We start from the raw sequence: 22,233 nt of genomic DNA on the forward strand, positions 1-22,233 counted from the left end.
GTCGTTTAGTCGTGTCCGACTCTTCGTGACCCCATGGACCAGAGCACGCCAAGCAATCCTGTCTTCCACTGCCTCCTGCAGTTTGGTCAAACTCACGTTTGTGGTTTCGAGAACACTGTCCAGCCATCTCGTCCTCTGTCATCCCCTTCTCCTTGTGCCCTCCATCTTTCCCAACATCAGGGTCTTTTCCAGGGAGTCTTTTCTTCTCATGAGGTGGCCAAAGTATTGGAGCCTCAGCTTCAGGATCTGTCCTTCCAGTGAGCCTTCAGGGCTGATTTCCTTAAGAATGGATAGGTTTGATCTTCTTGCAGTCCATGGGACTCTCAAGAGTCTCCTCCAGTCCATAATTCAAAAGCATCAATTCTTCGGCGATCAGCCTTCTTTATGGTCCAGCTCTCACTTCCATACATCACTATTGGGAAAACTATAGCTTTAACTATGCGGACCTTTGTTGGCAAGGTGATGTCTCTGCTTTTTAAGATGCTGTAATCTGAACCAGAGCCAAGACCCAGAACACTCTTTTCAAGTGTTAGGAGAGCCAATGTGGTGTAGTGTAGCAAGGGACTAGGACTGGGGAAACCAAAGTTCAAATTCTCCCTCTTCCATAAAGTTCACTGGGGGGCTTTAGCAATGGCAGTCTCAACCTGATGAAGCCCACAAGGTTGTTGTGAAAACAGAATGGGTGGAGGGTAAGCCAGCATACCACCTTGAGCCTGCTGGAGAAAGCCTGAGCTCTAGTAACTGCAGTAGAGGTGAGTCTGGAACCTTTGTCACACAGCTTTCAGCAAACGCCAAAGATGCACCTCTTCGTCCTGGCCTTTGGCACTTGGGATGTATTTTTCTACAACCCACCTTATTTCTGTGACTGCAAGTTGCTTTAAATTCTTTTTAATATTGTGTTTTAACTGTTCTGCAAGCTGCCCTTCAACCTTTGGGTGAAGGGCAGGTAATAATAATAATAAATGTAACACATAAAAGTCTGCTCCAATAACAAAAGTGTCTCTGAGCACATGCAAACTTCTTTTGTGTCAGGCTCCTAAAATTTATTATTATTATTTATTAAATTTGTATACCGCCCTATACCCATCGATCTCAGGGCAGTTCACAACATGTCCACCACTAGATAGCAGGCCCCTTCCTGGCAGAGTCCAGCTATTCAAAAGTGTCATGGTATCTTAACATCTTTTTTATATGAATTCAGCTGATAAAATTTCCAATTAGGTACCCTGTTAACCAAGGGATTCCATATTCCTTAATTTAGTATGCCAGCCCTTGGGCCGTAATAATATTCCTTCAATATTCCTTAATTTGGAATTTCCACATAAACCCTTGGGGAGTGGTGGAAATTGAAGAAAGAAGTCCTGCAGTTTACGCAAACAATGTATTGGATTTTTATTTTATTTTTTCATTTCTAGGTTCCTCTTATCTCAGCCCCAACCCAGTTTTATTATTCTGTGAACTGCCCTGAGACCGGCGGGTATAGGGCAATAAATAAATAAATGAAAATAAAATAAAATAAATAATTGATGTGTTGATATGGTAAGCCGTCCTGAAAACGGAAGAGCCCGTGCCAACTTCCCTCCACCAAGCAACCAGCAAACCCCCAAGTCACCTCACACTGAAGGACCAAGTGCCAGAAGGACGCGACCGTCCCTTAAGGGGCGTGGCCAATTCTAAAGAGGCGCGTCGAAATTCCAAAGTTCTAAAAAGGGGCGCGTCGCAAGCTATGACGTCGGAGCCGCTTCTGCTTCCGGATTGGTTGCCTGTAAAAGCGGCAGGCGGGGCCAGAACGCTGCCGGGACGGAAGCGGCGTTTTTAAAAAAGGACGGTTTGGGAGGGGAAGAAGAAGGCACGGAGTTCTGGCAGCTCGCTTCCGGTTGGGGAAGAGTTTGGCTCGGGGCCGGCCGGAAGGAAAGACGAGGCCTGAAGCGGTTGCCATGGCGACAGCCGCCACCCGTCGCGGCGGGCGTCCGTGAGGGCAGGTACGCGGGTGGGGACGGAGGGAGTTGCTATGGCAACGGCGGAGGCAGTTTTCCGGGATGCTGCGGGGAGAAGCGGAGGGGCGCAAAACGTCCCGCAAGGAGCTTCGGTCCCCGGAGGGAAGTTCTGGTAACGCGATTTCCTTGGAGATGCGAAGTGCTTAAAACTACTTTTCTTCTTTCTTTCTTTTTTTAAAAAAAGAAAATTTAAAGCAGTTTTGCATATAAAGATGCTGAAAGCATAGGCTTAACCCTGGCAGACATAAGGACCCTGTTTTAGTTCCGTTCTGTGGAAAAGCTCCTAGTGTTGAAGAAGCCTCCGCCAAAGGAAGCAGGAGTAAGCAGGCTTTTTCAATGGGTGACCCGGGATGTGACCCCCCCTCCCATGCAAATAGGGAGTTGCATATATATAAACCGCCATGGTCTCTGGGTTTGGTGCTAGTTGAAAGTCCAACAACATACGGAGGGCCACAGGTCTATTTCCCCTGCCCTATTTGAACATCTTAAGTTTGACTTGGTAGTGGTGTGTTAGTACAACTAAAAGCTGATCTTGAGCCCAGTCTTGTATTTCAACAGAGACTCCTTCCAGATGTCCCTGATTTGAAGTTACTGTGTTGCTGAGATGCTACCTTCCAAGAAGCAGCAGCAGCAGCAGCATCCTAGGAGATCTACTGAGGAAAAAGTGAGGCCTCAGTCAGCAGCAGTGAACTGGAACGTGTTAGCAGAGAGGACGCAGCGTGTGGTAGCTGTTGGGGCTTGGGTGGAGAGTGCCCAAGATGATGCAGAGCAAGAAGAGAACACAGTTTTTGTAAGTACTAAGAAAGGAAACCCCATATGCAACAGTATTTTTGAACTTTCCAAAGCATCATTTTCTGAAATACAATGTTTTCTACTGAGCAGGATCAGTGGTCCATCTAGCCCAATGCTATCTTCTCCAGCTGGCAAACTCTCTAGAGCTGCTGCTGGTGGGGGTGTTGAATGAGGAACTACAGATTGTCAGGATTGTATTTGCTATCTGAGAATGTTAACAAAGCCTCATATTTGTAATATAATTTGTAATGTCTGTGTTTGTTTGTTTTTTTAAAAAACTTTTCTTGAAATCTAGGTTATATAATTATGTTACAAACCCAGCTTCTATTCTTGCATAACTTGTGTATCCTATGTTGTTGGTGATATGCCATTCCCTTTCTGAATAACTTTCTTAAACCAGAGGTAGGCATATTTGAGTCTAGGGTAATCTTGGTCTCCCTTTAAACACACACACACACACACACACACACAGATCCAACTGTCTGCCAGTGGCCTGGTTTACATGTAATGCTAGGCCAAACCATTGCTTAGTATGAACAAGCAAGAGCAAAAATTGTGACTTCTTCACTCTTTCGTTGGCCATGCTACCTGCAGCTAAGCCATAGATTGCCTTAGCATTAACATGGGATCTGGGCCAGTGTATTAAAAGTTCCAAGCAAGACTGAATACTAGTAACATTTAAGGAATACCTAATCTGTTCAAGGTGATACTAAGAATGCATTTTTTTGTTAAAACCGTAAGAAGTGCATTGTGGGATCAGACCAATTTCTATCTAGTTCAGCATTATTTGCAAGAATCCCACCAACTAGATGCTCTACGCAAAATTGGCTAGTGGTTCATGGATGAACTTTAGTTTACCTTCCACCCACTCTTGGTTTCAACAATCTTCAATCTTCTTTAGGCTGCAGCAGCTCAAATTGAAGAAGCATACAAAGAACAAAGAAAAGAAAAAGAGAGGCTTCTGAAACGTTTTCAAGAGGAGGTGAAGCACAGGGTGAACCAGCACATCAAGATGAGGAGAAAACACCAGCTTCAGAAGTCCTATGAAGCAGTAAGACAGTGTCTCCTTATATCTGTTTCTTTTGTTAACTACACATGTAGGCTCTTTCCTTGCAAGTAACATTGTTTTATAAGTAGAAGCCCATGTGCAATGGAAAAGAGTATGAGTTTGGTTTTAGGATTTGTGGTGATAACTTGCATCATTATGTTCCAAGCTGTGGCTTTCCATTAATCTAGGACCTGTAGCCCCTGACATCAGGGGAGTGCAACCTTTTTTACTGTCAAGGACCACGTTCCCTCAGGTGTCATCTATCGAGGGCTGTACAGCATTGCTGATGAGAGGAGCCAGAGACAAAAGTGTTCTGGATTAAATAATCCAGAATAGAGACTACCCTGAATGGAATCATTCATAAATGAGCACAAGGAGGATTTTTATAAAAGTACAGCAAACTAATGCAGCTACTGGTCAGAAAAGCAAGTAGAAGTAATTTCTTTCTGGCTTCCAGACAATTTTTTCTCCAAGCCATGTAGTCAGTCCAAAGTTAAATATAAATAACTTATAGAAAATAAATAAAATAAAGTGCTGTCCTTCCAAATTGTTCCAAAAGAACATAGGAAGAGGTGGAAAATATTTTTAAAGGTCGGTAAAAATAAGGAGAAAACAGGAAGGGATTTTTATGGCATGAAATAATGGGACAGCTTCAGAGGGTATTGGAGACCACATAAAAAGAGTTTGGGGGCACAGGTTGCCCCTGTGCAGACCTGCTCAGCTTCAGCATTTTTTGGCCTCATTTGCCTTCAGACCACACCTTGGAACATCTCTCAAGTATGCTCACTTCTGCTTTCCCATATTACTTTATCACCAGATAGGAAAATAACAAGTTGATATCAGTCTTAGAATCACTAGAATCCACTGTAAATAAAAAAGATAAAGAGGTATGACCTCTGAGGTCAGTTTTATCACTTGAAACCCTTTAAATGACTATCATTCCTCATAACAGCAGTAAGCTAGGGTGTGTCTACCGTCTTCTTATTACTCTGTTGTTCTTTACCTTTTTCTTCTGCAGGCTCTTAAAGAAAGCTCTGTTGTGATAGGATTTTCAGATTCCGCATTACAATTGACCCCCAAGAAAAGCACGTGTCTGTACAGACATAACACCGATTCTGCTATCTGTAGTACTGGTAATAAAATCAACTCTGTGCAGAGGCCTGATTACGAGGGGGACTTGGAAGAAAAGGTCCTAAATGTTCAGTTTTCAGAGCATGCTAGAACTGTGAGTGTTTTCTTGCCATATCAACCATTCGCTCTGTTGAGTTTTGTGGGCATTTTAACCTTAAGTCTCATTGGTATATGATGCCTCAGATCTTAAGTATCCGATAAATAGTCAGCAAATGTATTTTACTGATGCAAAACTGATATATACACAACTTTTATTTGTATGTGGATAATAATAATAATAAATTAATAAATTATTAATTAATTAATTTTATTATTTATACAATGCCCCTCTGGCTGGATTTCCCCAGCCACTCTGGGCGGCTTACAACATATCTAAAAACATAATAAAAACAACAGTCCTTTAAAATATCATGTTTGTTCTGATTTTTGCCCAGAATGTGAGATATATGCAGAAATACTTGTATTGCTCAGGGAAGACAGTTCATACTTGCTACAGACACATGAAGTACAGGATCTTGGCTTTTGTGGCTACAGGCTACATGATTGAAAACATTCAAAATGAAATGAAAGTTCTGGTAGAGATAACCCTAAGCTGAGACTCACATGAGTATGTACAGTGGTGCCTCGCAAGATGAAATTAATCTGTTCCGCGAGTCTCTTCGTCTTGCGGTTTTTTCGTCTTGCGAAGCACGGCTATTAGCGGCTTTAAGAAAACAAGGGAACAAAGGAAACAAACTCGCAAGACGTTTCGTCTTGCGAAGCAAGCCCATAGGGAAAATCGTCTAGCGAAGCGACGCAAAAACCGAAAAACCCTTTCGTCTTGCGCGTTTTTCGTTTTGCGAGGCATTCGTCTTGCGGGGCACCACTGTACTGTGCTACTTACTCACCCACTGATGAGCACATTTACATGAGTCAATACATATTGTGTAGCACTGATAATGCACCATGAGAAGAAAGCCTTATCAGTGCTTTCATAGCATGTTATTGGGGTTCTGCAGTTCATGGCAAGACAAAGATCCATTAGGGAGTAGAACATGGGGTCCTTGATTGCAGACTTTAATACTTGTAGCATGCTGCTCAGAGAGGCCTGCTTGAGTCTGTTCCAGAATTATTTTAATGCTTTGTCCCCCAGACACCATTTTTTACACAGACCTTCCAAGCTGTACAACAAGCTCAAATCTGCAAGTACATCTTTTCTATCTAGCTCTTCTTGACTTAACAAAACAAAATACTAAATTTTGTTGAAAAAACTGTTGAAAAGCTGTTGAAAAAACAAAAAGCATTTCCAAAAATCAATACTTTCTATTATTAGGCCATCTGTTTTTGAATAAGATAAAAATAAAAGAGCAGTCTAGTACTAGCCTGCTTATAATTCTCGATTATGTGAATACTGTAATAATAATAACAACAACAACTTATTTATTTATTTATTATTTATACTGCGCCCATCTGGGTGGCTTCCAACCGAATATTAAAAACAATACAGCATCAGACATTAAAAACTTCCCTAAACAGGGCCGCCTTCAGTTGTCTTTTAAAAGTAAAATAGTTGCTTATTGCCTTGACATCTGATGGGAGGGCGTTCCACAGGGCAGGTGCCACTACCAAGAAGGCCCTCTGCCTGGTTCCCTGTAACCTCACTTCTTGCAGTGAAGGAACCGCCACAAGGCCTCGGCGCTGGACCTCAGTGTTTGGGCTGGACGATGGGGGTGGAGACACTCCTTCAGGTATACAGGACCGAGGCCGTTTAGGGCTTTAAAGGTCAGCACCAACACTTTGAATTGTGCTCAGAAGTGTACTGGGAGCCAATGAAGATCTTTCAGGACCGGTGTAATATGGTCTCGACGGCCACTCCCAGTCACCAGTCTAGCTGCCGCATTCTGAATTAATTGCAGTTTCCAAGTCACCTTCAAAGGTAGCCCCACGTAGAGTGCATTGCAGTAGTCCAAGCGGGAAATAACTAGAGCATGCACCACTCTGGCAAGACAGTCTGTGGGCAGGTAGGGTCTCAGCCTGCGTACCAGATGGAGCTGGTAGACAGCTGCCCTGGCCACAGAATTAACCTGCGCCTATTTTCTGTTTCATAGGTAAGAAAAACTGTGCAACAGGTCCGTCGCAGGCTGGCTTCCCGGAAATCTGTGTCAGAAAGTGATCCTGCTCCTGAACTTCCAGGAGGTGCTTGGGAGAACTGCCTGACCATACAGGTGACAACTAGAGGAAATACTCTCTATTTTGGTACATTTTGCAATATTGTCTTTACCTACTTGGCTAGCTGTGAAGCATGATTGAGGCTGCAGTCCTTTATACAATTACCTGGGAGTAATTGTAAATAGACAAGTATAGGTAATCTCTGAGTTTCAACTTTTATTTTGAGTTCCTGCTCTATGCTTCTGGGTTCTCTGCCATGCTGATCTTCTCCAGTGCCCTGAGTACCAACAGAGGAAGGTGATTTTGTGATAAATGAATAATGAGTTGGATTCTACCACTTCTTTAGCATAACTATGCATTAAGATCATAGGGCCAGTATTTCTAAAGCCTTATGTAGCTTTCCTAACACTAATAAACTTTCTGTTTAAAAACATAATGGTTCATAATCTCAAAGTAATACCAGCCCAGAGGACAAGGAGTGCAGGTTTTCATTCAAACCAAGAGATGTATTTAAAGTTTGCTATTGGGTGACTTGAGCTAGGTGAGTTCACACAGTCCACTTAATGTGATACCAAATGTGTGTTTAGCCTTATCTCCTATTAGGTAATTGCCTGAAGTGATGTGAATATGATCTTATGATAGCTTATCTAGCTGTTTACAACATCAAGCAATCACGTGAAAGTTGTAGCTCTTATGCGGGCAACTTGCCCTGTTAAGAGTGATGTTTTGCCATTTTGTGAAAATGTCTGTGTGGCAGTGGCATGACCCAACTTAGGCAGTGCCAAATCCCTATGAATCAGAAGGGAAATTCATCTGTGATTTAAGGCACAGCATGGGCGAAAAAGGTGAATTAAACCATATTTTTTTACCAGCAAGCAGGTTTTTTAATGGCAGCTTTCTCCTGTAGCATTATTTCCCCTTCAGAGTTCAGCTGGGGTGGGGGGACTTTGTTTCCTTAAGACTGTTTTGCGGGGGGATTTTTGGAGGCGGGGCAAATGATTTACGTGTCCCTGACACATGGATCTGCCAATATCCCGGTCCAGTTCACATACCACATTAAACAAAACAAGCCAGTCTGGCTTGTTGGGTCATCTGAATTGGAATTAGTGGTTGATTTCCTTGGACTCTGGCTTGCTTCGTCTGTGGCACAGCAGGAGCAGAGGAGAGTACTGTAGGAACGTTTTGAGCATGCTGCTCTCTCACTACACAATGGTTTAATGTGACATGTGAACCAAGCTGCTGTGTCTCAAGACTGAGGCAGGATTTCTGAAGAGTAAACCATCTCCCCTGTTTGGTTTGTGTATTTATTTTGAATATTACATGTACCAATTTTCAAATAAAAACTCTCTTAAGTGGCTAATGCAGTGCAAAATGACTAACATGTTTCAGTAAAGCCATTCATTCTCGGCAGGCTCATGTAACAGGCTTTTGAAATAAAGTTTTCAACTTTGTTTAGAAGCCAGCATCTCCCAAGACAATTCCAGGCAATGCAGAAGAGGGTGACAGAGGCGAGTTTCTTCTTGTGGGACACCACGACCTTCCAGCTGAACTTCAAGGGCAGGAACAAGGACAGCGGAACAAAGACTCATACTATACAGTGCAGTTTCAGAAAGTAAGATTTCTCCAATACTGGTCTTGCAGCTGATGTTAGCTGTACTAGTTGTGTGTTCAGAAGAGACACTTGCTTTAGGAGAATATTGCCCTTGATTTTCTCCTATTTCCTTGTGTGAGAGCCTGTGACATTGAAGGAGAGGAAGACAATTGAACTCGTTCTCATGGCATGCATGAGACTTCTTATGTCTTCCTAGCTGCTTGCTTTCCTATAGTTTGCTAAACTAATTTTGAACCGCTCTTTATCGCAGGGATGAGGAACCTGTGGCCATCCCAGTGTAGCTTGATTCCAACTCCCATCAGCCCCAGCCAGCATGGCTCGTAGAAAGGGATGCTGGGGGTTGGAGTCCCAACATCTGGAGGACACAATTTTCTCACCCCTGCTTTACAGGACAGTGTAACAATAAAAACTCTGGAATATTGGGTTGGGTATATACTGTGGGATGTATTATTACTAGAGCAGTCAACTACAACATTTTCTTGCTGCCTAGAATGGACACACAGGGGAATGTGGCTCCAGACAGGGAGGACATCCTATCATACCTGCTCTGGAGCTTCTTCCCCCTGTGTGTGACCAGGTAGATAGACGTGACCCTAGCTGACCAGATAAAAGGGTTGGCCATGCAACCATCTCTCTCTTGGACTCTTATTCTCTTACTCTTGGACTCTCAGCCAGTGCATGGCTCAACCTTCACATAGGATGGAGCCCACAAGCCAAAAGTCTGAGATGTAGCTCAGACTTCTTTTCACTGTAACCACAAGAAAAAGCCTGTCTTCAGATTACTACTGTGAACTAAATGTAAGAAAAACTTTATTCTTATTTTTTAAAAAGACTGTGTTGTATTATTATTATTTTAAGAGGGAAATAAAGGGGAAACTTACCAGGAACAATCCAGACTGGACAAGCCAGACTGAATTGCTTAATTAAAGGATTCTAATGAGCCATCAACTTGCTTCCAATATGTTGCAAAGGGAATGTGCTCTGCTGCTTACTCACTAGCATGAGTGAGGAGAGATAATATCAAAACAATATATCCTCTACCACCTTCCTTAACATTCCCACATATACTTGATACATTGCAATGGTTCTTTAAACATTTACAGTCTACTAAACTATGTTTATTATATTAATGCCCCATTCTTTTATGGGTTGCTCATAAAATGGACCAATAAGATTCATGCCTTCTTCCAGACTACTTACTGGACTCAAAAAAACCTAAAATACTGCACCAGAAATTTAGAATGTTACATCAAACATAGGATATGTTTTTCCCCAAAGCTGAACAGTTTAAAGTCCCATTGACATCCAGGAGAAAATTAAGCAGATGCATGAACCTTTCCAGTGAACACCAGTGAAACAAAAAACTGCTTTGCTGTGGCTAGATCGTGTCCATTGCTGGGTTTTATATCAATATCTATCTATATAAATACAAAGTCTAAAAGAGGAGAAGGGCTATATGTTAAAACTTCAGAGGAAGCCTTTTATGTATTTTAATATTTTGTTGGTATAAACAAATTATTATTATTATTATTTATTTATTTATTTATTTATTGTATGTGTGTCAAAAGGTGAGAAGTTACCTACTTGCTCTGATTTCCTTTTAGGTTAATAATGAGATACTGAAAAGTACCTATCCCACAGTTGGCAATGAACCTCGAGATGCCAGGGTGCTCTGGTCTGGAGCGGAGAAAGAAGAATCAAAGAAGCAGGTATATAGTCTTGTATTAATTCACCTTGCAAATGAATTTTCATGAGGAAACAATGCAAGGCTGTGGTGACGGCAGTTGTGATCCTCTGCCTCTCTGCTTACGTTTTAAGGGATATGGGACATTTTAATACTGAGAGTCAATTGCGTGCGTGTGCGCACACACTCATGCCATCATTATAAAAATATGACTGCCACTGGTTATAGCTGGGCAGAGAAATCCAGCCCCCCAATTTACTGTACTGGGAGGAGATGGAGGTATCCCTCTGCTTGCCTTCTTAGGCAGGGGAGTTCTATTGATGGCAGGAGAGAGTCCCATTGCCCCCGCCCCAGAGGCAGAAGCTTGTTGCTGTGGTAGCAAGCGGAAACCACTGAAATGGGGTGTTTTGGGGGAGGTGAGGGAGCTGATCTGGGCCAACACACTTTCTGTTGGATTCAGAAATGTTCCAGCTGCTCTCAGGTGATGGTAGACAGCCCAATCTGTGCCTCTTTGCTGCACCAGCCTGGGAGCTGGCTTAGCAAAGAGACACCCCCCCTTCATTTTCTCTCCCTCCCTCAGCCTTCCTATGGTGGGCTTTGGGTGGTGATGTGGCTATGCTGCTTCATTAAGCCCTGCTGCCACATCCTAAATTACTGGGACTTAGGCCTAGGATGGTGCTAAAGAGGTGTAAGTAGGGGGAAAGGGAGAGGCAAGGACAGTTCACACTTCTGCTATTTTCTAGCAGCTGCTTAGCGGACAAATGGTAAAATTTCCTAGCTGGATTCACTATAATAAATCTCTAGTGCTGCCAGAATTCAAACGTGGAGTTGCTTAAGTGCTGCCTCCTGTACTTAACGTACCAAAACCTTTTAAAAGGCAGTTTTGGTACTACCTCTTTATCTCCAGAGCAGTCAATATAAATAAATAGAGATGCATTTCTGGTTTGGGACTTCAAGTGAGATATGAGCAACTGGCAGAGTGTGAGTTCTTTAAAACCCAAGGGTAAAATTGAGAGTAAGCCAGGCATTAGAATGTTACACTTTCATAAATGGGGAGTCACAGCAAAATACGGAGTTGTGATTTAAATGCTGGCCAGCAGAGGGAAACCTGGTTCAGGAGGTCTTTGTGTCTTGTAACTGAACCACTTCAATAAATTGTAATAGCATGACTGTAGTTGCAGAATGCTGCCACTTTATTGAGTTCTGTAAATACACTTGTGGAGACACGCACCAAAAAATTCTTATTAAAAAAATAAGAGTATGTGTTATGATAGATCTTGTACAGGAAGAGCCCTGGCAGCCGCTTCTCTAGATTGGCATTTTGCCCTTTTAAGATCCTGGGGTATTCGCAACATGTACTCCTAAATTCTAGATTATTTAATCCAGAAAAAGTGAATCCCTACTTTCTGGAATCTCGGTTTTGTTTGTTAAAGTCATGATAAAGTACCCGGTGCTTCCTTGTCACTGCAAAAATGAAGGAACAAACACAGTTCCCGCTAGCAGATGGGCAACCTAGTAGATGTGACTCGAAAGCACAAAGAGAAAGGGAGGACACTGTGAAAATAAGTGCATTAAAAAGAATGAATTCTTCACTGATGTAAATGTTCTGTGAGTAGACGGAATAGCTACTGACGGAGAGAATTCAGGCAGAGAGGGAGCTAAATAGCAGTGAGGCCAAACCTCTCTCTTGGTTGCAGCCAGGTGGAATGGTTGCTAATAGTTCTCTGTATGGCACCTGGAGCATGGTAAGTGTGCCGTGTCCACTACTGCTCTGAAATGCGTCTTTTTTCTGTAGCGCCAAGGCCAGTACCTGAGATACAGGCGCCTCTTCATGGATATTGAAAGAGAACAAGTAAAGGAGCAGCAAAGGCAGAAGGAGTGGCAGAGAAAAATGGAGAAGTACGTGTTCTACACATGGTCATCTTTTTGCTCTCAGTTTATTAGGGCCATATCATGGCAGCCATGAAGTCACTGGAAACCATAAACCTATTTTTGCTGTTAAGATAAAAAGGGTGAAAGTGCCAAAAGATAAAATAATTTTTATAATTAATTAGAGCCTCTTCAAATGCATCCAGGTGGATTCCTTCAGTCTCCTCATAGTATAGAGATCACTCAAGGAAAATGCACCTTGAGGCAGCTGTGTTTTCGATAACACGTGAAGAATCTTGTATTTCCACGACAGAGTTATGCTTATTTGTTTCAGTTTGCTAACTGGGTGGGGAGGAGTTAGTTATCTTGTTTATAATTATTTAGGATAAGGTTGGCCTGCCGTTACTCCCATGGCTTTTATAGATGAAAATTTTACTATGATGCAGTAAAGTTCGTTCAAATATTGAATATTAAGGAAATTGCTGCAGTGGGGAGAGAAGTGTCAAATGAGATTATTTTCCTTCAGCAGCATGGCTTTGTTAAGTAAATATTTTTACTTTCTTGTGCCTTTCCTCTCTATTTGAATAGCTTTGATTTAGCAAGTTGGCAGCAGAGGGACCTTGCTCATTCAGACAAAGGTCCATATAGTTCAGCCTGCTGTTTTCAGTCACCATCCAGGTGTCTGTGGGAAGTCCACAAGCCGGGCATTAGGCCTCATCCACTTGTCCCCAGCATACTGCTTCTGAATGTGGAAGTTGCATTTAGCACTTATGGATAATAACTGCTTTGATGGAGCTTATAAAGCTGTTTATAATTTGAAGTGAATAAAGAAGTAGTAGCAGAACACCCTGCTATGGGAGATTACATTGGCTCCCTGTTTGCAAGTAATCCAGCTTGCTTGAAAATGTTTGTTTTTCAGTCACCTTTTGGGGGTTTTTGGCATAGGTTTTTTGAGGGTAATTTGTCACTGGTGATTTATTGAAGATATGCATAATATAAATGTTATTTATGAATTAAACAAATAATTAGTTCAAAAATCGACTTGTGCAGGTTTATTGATATTACTTGCTTATTGCTCTTTCTCAGGATTCAAAAACATCACAGTCAACCTTAAACCAGTCCTGTAAGGTTAGACCAGAATTTCCCAAACTTAGGTCTCTAGCTGTTTTTGGACTACAACTCACATCATCCATAGCTGGCAGGACCAGTGGCCAGGGATGATGGGAACTGTAGTCTAAAAACAGCTAGAGACCCAAGTTTGGGAAACCCTGGGTTAGACCAATAGTCTTCCTATTTTGCAGATTTTAGGTGCTCTGTGTGTGTCTTTCCTAAGTCCGCCTAGTGAGTTCATGGCTAAGTTTTGAAGCAAGGACTTGGTCACTCCTGGATCCTACCATACATGGCCCATGTTTTTGCTCTGGAGTACACCTGGTAGAGGTTGAATGTAGACAGGCAAAGTAAGAAGATAGTAGTAACATGTAATGTGTCATGCAGCTCACAGTACAGAAACACATTAGGGACAGTTAATTTTGTTAAGAGTTTACCAAGCCTGGACCATGCTGGAGCCAAAGGAAAGTCTGATTGAATTTTAACCAGTGTTTACCATCTTATAATTATTCCACACAGGAATATAACAGCAGAACTGAGAATGTTGTTCTAATTCAGGCATCCCCAAACTCGGCCCTCCAGATGTTTTTTGGGACTACAACTCCCATCCTTAGCTAACAGGACCAGTGGTCAGGGATGATGGGAATTGTAGTCCCAAAACATCTGGAGGGCCGAGTTTGGGGGTGCCTGTTCTAATTCTTATGTCTGCGCTATATAGCGTGTGATCTTGTGAAAGAATAAATAGAATTACACTTCTTGCCCATAGAATAAAGAAGGAAAAGGAGCTTCGACGACATGCAGAGGAACAGAGGATGCAGGAGAGACAGAGAGTACAAGAGAGGCACTATGACAATGAACCGAGGATACAGGAGACATACCAGGCAGGGGAACTGAAGATACAAGAGAGGGCCTCCCAAGGAGATGTTAATGCCAAAGGGAAAGCTTATGAAAAACTGGAACATCTTAAACTAGAGGATATGCTGGAGAAGAAAAAGGTAGTGGAAAGGCAACAGAGAAATAAAGAATATTCAAGGTGAGCTGAAATATTCGAGGGGAGCTTTGTTTCTCTTCCTAAAATCCCAGATGCAGCAACTGAGAGCACATTCTACAGACCAAATGCCCATCGAGTTCAGCATCTCTTTTCCCACAATGGCAAACCAGTACACTGTGCTGACAAGAACCCTTCCCTCCCTTGTTTGTCCCCAGCAGCTATATTCAGAGGGAGGCCATACTGACAAGGATCACCACCAGCAAAGATAGCTGAACTCCAGTAGACCCCAGGTGTTCCTGAGAGATAGGTACTATGTGGTCAGTCACACTGCAACATCAGCCAACATCCCCGCAAGTCATCAGAGCAATTGCAGCAGCTCATGGCTGCAGCCAATCGCAGCCAACCACCAAAGTTAGTGGTGGTTACAGGGTCATGTGGCCATATGAGTCATTGCAGTGCTCAAGGAGGTGCCTGCTCCCCATATTCATTTGGGCAACTTAATTGCAAGGCCTAATAATTGGCCAGTCCGTAAGGGATTCATACGCTATCAGTTACCAACACACATACAAGACACCCATTAGGGAGGTTAGGCTGCCCTCATCCCTGAATACCCTTAGGCAGGCAGTGAAAGCATTTTTATTACAGTCCTTCATTAAAGATTGAGTGTTTCGACTCGGCTCTTTTTCTTTAATGCATCAATCCTGTTATTGTTTAAACTGGCTTTGCTTTGTGTTGGTAAACCACTTTGGGGGCCCTTTGCAGGGCCAAAAGTCTGTGTTTAATAGACGAAAGTAAGGGTGTTTTTGTGTGCGTTTTGTTTCAGATATGTAGAAGCATTACGAGCCCAGATGCGAGAGAAGATCAAAATGTATAATATCAGCTTGCCTCTGCTGTGCTTCTGTGGGACAGATTTCTGGGACTCTCATCCTGATAGCTGCGCCAACAATTGTGTGTTCTACAAAAATCACAAAGGTACAAGGTTTTCTGACATTCTTTATCACTGGCATCTGTTGCTCCTCCCGGCAGCTGTTTAGCATTGCTCATGTGGAAGAGGATACCAGCGTATTTTGAAACACCTAGTGCCTAGCAGAGTAGGTTGCAGTCTCATGAAAGACAGAAATGGTGGTGGATTTTTAATCAGACACCAGCTGGAACTTATTCTGAAGGACTCTGCTTAAGCATCCATCCCATGGCATTTTCTTTTCAACTAACTATCCTTTTCTCTTTGTAGTTTCCATATAGGGAATACTTTGGGGTATTCCATTAGCCCTGCTCAAGCTACAGAACATCTTAGTTTTGTGAGTAGAAGGGCTTTGAGACTAGGCTGCAGTGGCTGGTATGCAACTAATGTTGCCATTCACATTGTTTTTACTAGTAAGCCTGTGGTTGGATATATACAGTGGTACCTCGGTTTTCAAACATCTCCATTTACAAACATTTTGGTTTTTGAATGCTGTAAACCCTGAAGTAAATGCTTTGGTTTTCAAACACTTTTTGGAAGTCAAACATGCCATGCGGCTTCCATATTGAGTTTTCCGTAAATAAATGCTTTGGTTTCCAAACGTTTTGGAGCTCAAACGGTCTTCCAAAACGGATTATGTTCAAAAATCAAGGTACCACTGTACCAGATCCACAAATATGCATTCTAAACCAAGACTCTTCTACCAAGGTTGCAATGTAGCAGTGCTTGCGTATGCCTTTTAGCTTGTTCTGAAACTTTAAACTATTTCCCCAAGCTGTTGTCTTCCTAGCAACTGCATCTCTGAGTAGTCATGCTAAAAACTTGCCTGCTGCTCAGTGGCGCTGTGGCAGTTCCCATGGATCCTGTGAATGTTCATCACGTTGGGAGGCACATCTTGGTCAAAAGCAAAGGGTTGTCAATCCATTCCTGATTCAGCAAGTAGCTGTAGAACAATACCAATGCTGAGTTAACTGTGTCCAAGTTAACAACATTTACATAAGAGCAGCCCTCGAGAATTAGAGCAAAGGTCCCTTTAGCATCCTGTTCTTCGCAGTGCCTAACAGCTGCATCTGTTTAATCACAAGCAGGATATGAAGGCCACAACAGTTGCCTGCTAGCGACTGGTATCTATCTAGTGGCATTTAGTATAGCCATTTTTTTCCAGACCTACCCTCCATGAACTTACCTAAAGCCCTCGATAAGCCAGTGGTCACATCTTGTGGCAATGAACTCCTCAAATCATGGATTGCATGAAAAAATATTTCTGTAGGTACTGAATCCTTGTCCTATATTGTGGGAGAAGGTATAGAAGTTATTTACCATCACACTACGTATAATTTTAGAAACCTCTTATTGTGCTTTCTCCATCACCTCCTCCCCACTTCTTCTTTCTTTTTCCCACGCTTATACCAAAAGCTAATTTTGTTCCATTATTTTTTCAGCTTATGCTCAGGCTCTGCAATCTGTCATCTCATCTTGCAATGTTATTGATGGGGGTTCAAACACAAGACTTGCTGCTCATACATTTGCTACCGTACACGCTCGTGCTAAGAATTCCTGAAAGAGGACTTCGGAATTGGTTCTACCCAACGCCCTGACAGTTCAGTCAAGTTGTCTGCAAGTAGGTGATTGGCATGCAAGTCTCGCTGCCTCCTGGAGTGTGCCCCAGGTCCTAATAAAAATAAATTGGAAAGGAGTCCTGTCCCAAGGTACTTCCTTTCCGTTCTCGTGCCAATACTGTGTGTTTATCTCGTCCTACAAGTTACTAATATGTCAAACACTAAAACCTCATGCATGGAACCTATGATGCGTGGAAAGAGGACTTGGCTCAGCCAAACCCAGACCTGCGTACTTCTGCTTACAGGCATATGCAAGAGTAACTTATTGTACTCCATGGTTCAAGCTTTGCTTTTGATGCTGAGTGAGAGGCTCTAAGGAGCAGCTGTATATATTTTCTGTCCATTTAACAAGGCTTGCCTCTTCTTTCTTGCTTTTTTCTTAAAAAACTCCAGGCTTTCAGAATGCATATTGCGAAACTGCAATATGCAGAAAGTTTCTAAGAGAAGGTGATCATTCCAAAAGGATAGTTGGTGCTGATAGCGATGTTGCTTAGCAATGTTTCGATCTGATGAATAAAGAATTTCTGCAAATGTGAATTTTGTGAAAGTATGTGATTCAACGTGTTTCTGAAGGTGCTGCTATACCAGAATTTCTATTTGAGTCCATGATTTAGAAACTAAGAGGGCAGGCAAGAGTCTTGAAATAGTACAACTTCCTTTCCCTTTTTGATAAGTTGAATCCCTATTTCGGACAGGAACACTTCTGGAAACATTCTGCTTCTCAAACTGTTCTACGAAGTGAAACTTTGAAGTCAAGCCATTAATTGTTGTTTGCAAAAAAAAATAATTGTTATGAGATGCCAGGTTGTTTTAATTCATTACCTTCCCAACTCTAAATATTAGTATTTGTAACAAGGAGCATTCTTTACCTTGCAGGATGATAGTACTCTGGTGTTGACCCATGCCAATAAAAATATTTCCATTTTTTCCCCTTGGTGTCTACTCTCGGCTGTCCCTTTTGGTCCCTTCTCTGCTGTGACACAACAACCACATATGCAGTGATATGTGAGGAGTACAGTGTGATTGACCTCTGCATGCAGAGTTGTTGTTTTTTTTGGGGGGGGGAATTGTCATTTTTCCACAATATGTGAATGAGTAAGAATAGGGGGTTTTTTCAGGTGCCATATCACTTGCTATTCTACTCCCAGAATTATAGTGTTTGTGTTTGGTGCCCCCTTGCAGAATGTCCAGTTTGGATTCCAGGCTTGTTCTATTCAGTGTGGTAGTTCAATGTCTCCCATAACTACTCTGGACACATCTACAATAGGTGTGTGATGATTGTCTTCAGGGGCAAAAAAAACTTCTTTGTTGCCAGCTGGTTGCAGAAAGACAGCCATTAGATTTGGCCATGGATTATGCTTTACAGAAGTAATGTATTTTAGAAAGATGGGTTTGTTTGTTTGTTTATATTGTCACCTGTATTTTATATTGTTGTACTTTATATTGTCATCTTGATCACAAAATCAAACTGCAATGCCACTTTTCTAAACTTAAACTGTGCCCTTGATGTGAGTGAAGCCTAGACATGCAAGTAATAGAAGTAAATCTGTTTGGTTCAAACAATTACACTTCAGCTAAAAAAAAAACAGCAGTAACATGAATATTGCAGCAGCATTCTATTGCATCGTTACTTAGCCCTTTCCTTTTGCTTACTATGATCTGAATTATCTTGGATTTATTTATTTTTTTAAAAAAGAAAATTGGTGAGAGATGAAGCCTTCCATTTACTACATCTTTTTAATATTCTCATCAGTACAGTCATACCTCGGGTTACAGACGCTTCAGGTTGCATTTTTTCAGGTTACGGACCGCTGAAACCCGGAAGTACCGGAATGGGTTACATCTGGGTTTCGGCGGTCGCACATGCGCAGAAGCGCTATATCGTGCTTTGCGCATGTGCAGAAGCGCCAAATTGCAACCCACACATGCGCAGACGCGCTGCTACGGGTTGCGAACGTGCATCCCGCTCAGATCATGTTCTCGCTGAGAGTTGCCGTGGCTGATGTGTTGGGGTCAGAAATCAATATGAGTGTACAATCCTATGATTATGATTAAATGGTCGGAGCCTGGTCTTCTGTGCCCACTTTGTCAACAGAGTGAGGGAAAGGAGATTTTGTAGTCCTGCAGATATTGGGATGCATCAGCCCTAGACAGCATCACCAAACTGCCGGGGATCTGGGCAATATACTTCAACAGCATTTGGAACACCACAGGTTCCCCGTTCCTGTTTTACCTACGGCACTTCAGGATCTAGCTAAATCCAAAGTCTGGATTCAGATGTGGCCATCCTTAACCTTGGCCCATGGTAAAATGCTTAGATTCTGGTTGAGTATTTCTTGATAGCTACGCTAAAGCGATAAGTGTAGGAAAATCAAAGTTACCTTGAGGACATGGGGACCATGTCAGTTAAACCAGGTGAAGACTATCGGATAGATGTACTAAAAAGACTACATGGCGACAGACGGCGCATAGGATGTGCCTGCATAGTGTAATGAGCCATCTAATAACCTGCACTGCCAGCAAATATGGCTTCATAAATGTTTAGGATTGAGGTATATGGAAAGTTCATGCTACAGGGTGTGGGATTTATTGCCCGAGCGTGGTTTTTCCAAGAAATTAGCCTCTCCCCTGTCTCAACTTACCTGAGATAACCTTGCTGGGTGGGGCCTGTGTTTTTCTCTTTCTGTGTAGATGGTCACTTGATTTGCACGTAGTTGACACTAGTAAAAGTTAGACCTTAAACTGCTGGTGAGAATTCGCCAACTATGCGGCAAATCTAACAAGAAGGTCCATTTCTTCTGCAGTTGTTTTCTTTTTGGTGGAGAGGCGATTGTTTTGAACCCTACAGCTCTCGTTAGATCGTCCTCTGTATCTGTTGCAACCAACCACAATAAAAGCGGTTCAGAGAAATGGCAAAAAGTGCTGGTGGGACCAATTTTGGAGTGTTTGGATGGTGGCAGCTGCGACTAGCAGGGCGTTTGCACAGCTTATCCTGGTGATTTGACTTGCGGTGATTCTTGAAGGACACAAATTTGACTATAGTTGTACATAGCTCTAGTTACATCTAGATTGGAGTTCTGTTGCTTATTTTACATGGGGTCACTGCCTGAAAAGTGTTCAGAAACTTCTGCACTGTGAGCTCTGACAGAGGGCAGGGGTTTGGCACATGTTGTTTATACAGTGGTGCCCCGCAAGACGAATGCCTCGCAAAACGAAAAACGCGCAAGACGAAAGGGTTTTTCGGTTTTTGCGTCGCTTCGCTAGACGATTTTCCCTATGGGCTTGCTTCGCAAGACGAAACGTCTTGTGAGTTCTTGTGAGTTTGTTTCCTTTTTCTTAAAGCCGCTAAGCCGTTAATAGCCGCTAAGCCGCTAATAGCCGTGCTTCGCAAGACGAAAAAACCGCAAGACGAAGAGACTCGCGGAACGGATTAATTTCGTGTTGCGAGGCACCACTGTATCTGTTTCTGTAGCTCCGAGTCCATTTCCAGGCCCAACTTAAACTTAACCCCATTTTAAAGCTTTTCATCCAGTAGGAAAAGCTTGTCAAAACAATTCAATGTAGGTCCAACTCAATTTCCCCTTCCAGGTGTGTCAACTTGAATAAAATATTGCGGGGGCCCAGGTAAGCCTCGCCCTGTATAATCAATCACATGATGCAGTGCACACACACCATTTGAACGGGAATGCCCATCAACTTTGTTGGGGGCGGCCCCCTCAAATATTTTTTGTGGGGGCTAGAGCCCCCACGGCCCCTAAGAGTTGGCTCCTATGTCCCCTTCCCCTCTGTTACATTAAAATGTGTTTTCAAGTTAGCAAGCTGGTATATGTTTTTAAATATACTGTATATTTGCAAGAAACAGACAAAAGTATATGTGGTAAACAGCTGCAGGAGGACATGAGCTGAGAACAAATAGACTACGCTATTAAAACATTGGGGAGTGAATCATTCTAAGCCACAACTGGGGGACAGAAACTACAGTCGTACCTTGGATCCCAAACACTCTGGAATTTGGACATTTTGGTTCCCGAACACCGCAAACCCCATAAGTGATTGTTCCAGTTTGCGAGCGTTCTTTTGGAACTCAAACATCTGACAGGGCTTCCACGGCTTCTGATTGGCTGCAGGAGCTTCCTGCAGCCAATCAGAAAATGTGATTTGGATTTTGAAAATTTTGGAAGTCGAACAGACTTCCAGAATGGATTCTGTTTGACTTCCAAGGTACGACTGTATTGCTATGAAACTCACATCACATTGGAAGCTGTTAAATATGTCACAAAAACCCAAAGAAGTGTTCAGCTACTATAGAGCTTGGGGAAACAAAGCATCTGGTTTGCATGGTGAAGATCCCAGATTCAGTCCTTGCCATCTCCAGGTCGGACTGGTAATACGTCTGAATGAAATCCAGGAGAGCCACTACCAATCACTGCAGACAATGCTGATCTGTCTGAACCCAGGCAGCTTCCTGTGCTCTTGAAACTTCAGGGACCGTCTCTCAGACACATAAGTTTTGACATTTAAGCTTGTAGTACCACTGTTGTTTTATTTCCCCCTGCTACATCTGTAGGTCTGTGTTCTTATTTTGAAATAGTGAAGTAAAAAGGTAAAGGATTGGGCTGAGACCTGAGGCCAAAAAAAAAAAAAAAGGTGCCTGTAATTCTGGGAGTGTGAAATCCAAAATCGAGGGATAACTCTGCTAAAGCCAACATGAGTTTTGCGGTGGCTTTATGACTAACAGATTTAATGCAACAAACATTTACAAACTAGCGCCTGCTTTCTCTGATTAAATGATGGTTTTGTTTTGGTTATCGGGAGAAATTGGGGGGGGGGGGAGAAGTGGAGCAATAAATAAAGAAACATTTTTAATCTTATTTTACATGCGGGTGGCGCTGTGGGTTAAACCACAGAGCCTAGGACTTGCCGATCAGAAGGTTGGCGGTTCGAATCCCCGCGACGGGGTGAGCTCCCATTGTTCGGTCCCTGCTTCTGCCAACCTAGCAGTTCAAAAGCACGTCAAGTGCAAGTAGATAAATAGGTACCCCTCCGGCGGGAAGGTAAACGGCATTTCCGTGTGCTGCTCTAGTTTGCCAGAAGCGGCTTAGTCATGCTGGCCACATGACCCGGAAGCTGTCTGCGGACAAACGCTAGCTCCTTCAGCCTATAGAGCTAGATGAGCGCGCAACCCCTTTACCTTTACGCACGAAGCAGAAAGATGGAGGCCTTGTGTGGAGAAGCTGAGATCACAAGGGATAAGTGGTCATCTGGCAGGTTGTG

General features: G+C 42.7%; 1 protein-coding gene and 1 long non-coding RNA gene across 2 annotated transcripts in view; one reads left to right on the top strand and one right to left on the bottom strand.

The window, feature by feature from the left end:
* LOC310750783 overlaps positions 1-22,233 on the bottom strand; it is a 287,025-nt gene that overhangs the window by 43,062 nt on the left and 221,730 nt on the right. The window lies entirely within an intron of this gene.
* Positions 1,798-17,757, top strand: CCDC15 (coiled-coil domain containing 15). The gene is made up of 11 exons (XM_083588740.1): positions 1,798-1,982; positions 2,556-2,787; positions 3,691-3,840; positions 4,856-5,062; positions 7,056-7,172; positions 8,573-8,728; positions 10,333-10,437; positions 12,208-12,311; positions 14,155-14,421; positions 15,203-15,351; positions 16,783-17,757. The coding sequence occupies exons 2-11, from the start codon at positions 2,602-2,604 to the stop codon at positions 16,899-16,901; spliced, it is 1,560 nt and encodes a 519-aa protein (XP_083444866.1). The 5' UTR covers positions 1,798-1,982; positions 2,556-2,601; the 3' UTR covers positions 16,902-17,757.

This window comes from Podarcis filfolensis (assembly GCF_964270895.1).
Source record: "Podarcis filfolensis genome assembly, chromosome: 15".
Taxonomy (NCBI): Eukaryota; Metazoa; Chordata; class Lepidosauria; order Squamata; family Lacertidae; genus Podarcis; species Podarcis filfolensis.

Excerpts from the sequence above, each read along its gene's own strand:
- CCDC15 (XM_083588740.1), top strand. The coding sequence starts at position 2,602 with ATGCTACCTTCCAAGAAGCAGCAGCAGCAGCAGCATCCTAGGAGATCT. Across the intron at positions 10,438-12,207 it reads AAGAAGAATCAAAGAAGCAG|CGCCAAGGCCAGTACCTGAG; the intron begins GTATATAGTCTT and ends TTTTTTCTGTAG. Across the intron at positions 12,312-14,154 it reads TGGCAGAGAAAAATGGAGAA|AATAAAGAAGGAAAAGGAGC; the intron begins GTACGTGTTCTA and ends TCTTGCCCATAG.